This window comes from Phoenix dactylifera, chromosome 13, assembly GCF_051530095.1.
Source record: "Phoenix dactylifera cultivar Ajwa chromosome 13, Ajwa_hap1_PhDact_Kaust_v1.1, whole genome shotgun sequence".
Classification (NCBI taxonomy): domain Eukaryota; kingdom Viridiplantae; phylum Streptophyta; class Magnoliopsida; order Arecales; family Arecaceae; genus Phoenix; species Phoenix dactylifera.
In genome coordinates this window covers 2,872,293-2,875,937 of record NC_143202.1, presented here as the reverse complement: position 1 = coordinate 2,875,937, position 3,645 = coordinate 2,872,293, and the positions used below count along the sequence as shown (strand labels likewise).

The 3,645-nt window shown below is 36.5% G+C and overlaps 1 protein-coding gene across 1 annotated transcript; it reads right to left on the bottom strand.

Moving 5' to 3' along the window:
* Window positions 1-821: 821 nt before the first annotated feature.
* LOC148700187 (putative alpha-mannosidase At5g13980) lies at window positions 822-3,332 on the bottom strand. The gene is made up of 4 exons (XM_088709527.2): window positions 2,506-3,332; window positions 2,329-2,412; window positions 2,111-2,199; window positions 822-975 (listed from the first exon to the last, which is right to left on the bottom strand). The coding sequence occupies exons 1-3, from the start codon at window positions 2,722-2,724 to the stop codon at window positions 2,122-2,124; spliced, it is 381 nt and encodes a 126-aa protein (XP_088565653.1). The 5' UTR covers window positions 2,725-3,332; the 3' UTR covers window positions 822-975; window positions 2,111-2,121.
* Between the last annotated feature and the right edge of the window lie 313 nt (window positions 3,333-3,645).

Sequence of the window (3,645 nt, the reverse complement as noted above, 5' to 3'; positions counted from 1 at the left end):
AATATAGAAAAGAAATACATTTTCAGAGTGCAAGGATGCAATAAATACATCACTTGATGTGAAATACTGCTGTTGAACTAAAAGGATGCAATGGAAGGATGTTACCGTTAATTAGATTGATGGAGAGGTGAATGTATAATTTGATAGAAGTGATAGAAATAAATATGATGATGAAGAAAATATTACGAGGATCAAAGCAATTGGAGGGAGATGAAAAAAAAAAGCAATCCAAGTAATAAACAGAGAAAATGAGCAAAGCCACATTTACGCCCACCAACTGATGAACAAGCAGATCACATGCCTTTCTTATGCAGTGTATGAAGGTTTTTCTTCAACTTACAAATCAACCATTTACAGCCAAAGATATTAATTTTTGAGCTCATTTTCTTCAACAATGATCAGTCCAATGGGCATTATCAATTATCAAAAACAACATTTTTCCTCTATTAAAACAGAAAGTAACAGCTGTACAGATCAGTACCACATGCTCTGGATCACAAACTATGATCTAGATACAAAGAACATCAAGTATTAAGAAAAAGAAAAGCAAGAGACTACTCAAAAGACTATTAGCATTGAATAGTTTTCTCTTAGCAGATGCTGTGCACAAATATCGTCAACTTGAACTTTAGCATTGAACGTTGAGCTTTATAATAGAAACCCAATGCATTAGACGTTACATCCTTACATCCTTCATGAACCCACAGCCTGGTGCTGGGTGTATTGAAGAAATAGAAAGCAAGAGAGAGAGAGAGAGAGAGAGAGAGAGAGAGAGAGAGAGAGAGACTTAAAGGCAACATCTCTGCACTAAGTAAGTAAGCTTGCACAGCCGAATGTCCAAATGGATCTATCTGCCAACCGATCCTTGGAGTCTGACCAAACTCTTGCTTGATGAATCGGTGCCCAAGGGTTGTCTGATCGATCATATCAATGTAATGCACCGCTGCCTCATCGTGCATGCACATACCCCCATTTCTTCAATACCAAAAATTACACCAAATTTTATTCTTTGAAAGAATAACTTTATTTGCAAAAGAAATCATGAAATAACCAAAAAACTCCATGCTCATGTAATTCAGTTCACCTGAAAAAGTCTAAAAAATGAATGCAAAAATTATACAATGATATTATGGACAGTGCTTTGATGAGCTAATTAACAGTAATTAATGTTCAATGATATAATTACTATAAGGGGGCGTTTGGTATGGTATGATCATTCCAAGATCAAGGATAGTATGGGTGAAAGTGATGAGATAATTGTGTTTGGTTGCACCATGATGATCCTATGTGGCAGTGATCCCAAATCACCCTCATCCCTCAAATCATTACCCAACCCAGTGATGGGATGCCCGTTCTTAAAATCGAAAATTCAAGATCACCCTAGAGCAATGATCTTGGGCTAAAAGTTGAGGACAAAAATGCCCCTCAGTTTAGCAGAAAAAAATGCTATATCAATATACCATTAATATATTATACCAATATTATATATGATATTACATTATATTTATATTAATTTATAGATATATTATATTATAATATATTGTTAACCATATTATTGTCATATTATCATTCAATGATAATTTTAAATTATAGTAGAAATCTATTATTGTACTTTATGTTTATACAATAAAAGTATTTAATATCTTACTTCTATTTGCCTAATTTTCTTAATCAAAATAATTATTAGTATTAAAAATATATTATAAATATAAATAAAAATATTATTTCTATAATAATAATTAATATAACTTATAGGATTAATAATTTATAGGACTAATAAATATATTTTTTTAGAATATATTAATAATTAATAATTAATAAATATATTAATATTTTATTATAATATATTTTATGTAATTAATAAATATATTTTTATAGAATATATTAGGAGTAATTTTGGTATTATATGACGAGTGATTTTAGATTTTTATGGAATACCAAACAGATTATTTATGGATACTTAAAAATCTTTAACCATTAGAACATGATATACCAAACGCGATGATTTTAAATCATCTGGGATCAAATTAACAAATCATCAGTGATCTTAAGATCACCTCGGTTATCCCATTTGGGTCACCAAAGGCTACTTAAGTGAGCCAGAATTTACATGAATTCTAATTAACCAGAGCTGACAAATCCCTTGACTATCTTCTTAATCGCATCGCTCTGCTGCCTCCACCATCGCTGGAAGAACGCCTGCAATCACGCCAAATCAAGACCCTAATCCAGTTAAAAATCCAAAACCCTAATCCCAACCAACAACTCCAACTCAAATCAAACACTCCCCATCCAAACCCAGATCAAAGAACAGAACTCCGAACGGACAATTTCCACGTAGATGAACCTCCGATTCTTATCCCCCAGCAGCGCCGTCACCATCGAATCCAAAACATTCTGCACGCAAGCCCCCTGCCCATTAAAAAAAAAAAAACAGAAAATCAGTAAAAATTCCGGGAAGGAAAATGGTGAACGAATTTGGGGTAGAGGAGAGGGGAAAGAGACCTGGATCGAGTTGTTGGAGCCGACGTAGTACTGGTCAACGGTCTTGAGCCAGCCGACGTCGTCGTGGGTGTGGGCGACGAGGTGGACGTTGAGCTTATCGGGGACGATCCTTTGAGTGGTATTGTAGGCAATGTACTTGGACCCCACCGGAGACCAGATTCCTAAGAGGAAAAGGACGAAGAGAAGGAGAGGACGACGGTGTAGGAGAAGGATCGCCATGGTTTCAGCTCAAGGTGGAGTGGGGAAGGCGTCGGCAGCGGAGGGAGTTCTCAGAGCCGCATTCAATGGAGATGAGCCGCGGTGAAGGGCGGAGAAGTGGCAGAGAGAGAGAGAGAGAAATTTATAGAGAAAGAGAGCAGAGCAGGTCTTCCGATCGTGAGAGTTTTATGGCTTGGCTTCTACTTCTCGGCAAGGATAGAGTCGCCGCCAGTGGAGACTGAGAGTGAGGCTTCCGTCTGAGTTCTGGTGTTCCTCGAGAGTAAGATGATGATGGGAGATCTATTACGATAGCCGAGACAAATTAGTAGACACCACACCTGATTCTATGGATAGTTTGTAATTTAATGTTGCCACGTAGAAAGTAATTCAGAGTTTAAGTTGTTCTGGAGGGATGTTGGATGCACGATGATGCTTCGGATATGGTGCACGCTACGTCGCTACCAGGAGGGTTAAAAGAATCCGCTGCGCTAGCTATAACACGTTCTACAGCTTTCGATGAAACATACGAGGAAGACAAGGCTCAGCTTGCCACGTGTCTAGGTTAAGTTTTTAGGTAATATCTTAGAAATGTGGAGTTCTATAATTCATGGGACTCGAACTACGAAAATTAACCAAATAAATCTACCTCATTCTCTCAGTTTAAGCTTATAGGACAAATGGTGATTTTGTTATGATATCAAAGTAGAGGTTCTGAATTTGAATCCTGTCTCCGCACTTTTTAATCCTATTATAAAAAAATTAAATTTTTATATAAAATATATAAATAAATCTATCCTATTCTATCAAGCTTTTAGGATAAGTGTTTGATTTTAACAAAGACGGATGGTGGCACAAGATTGAAGCATTGCTAACCTGGTTGGTTATGCATTGTACTTGATGATTGGCCTCCTGCTCCATTGTCCCCCTCTTTCACTTGCCAAC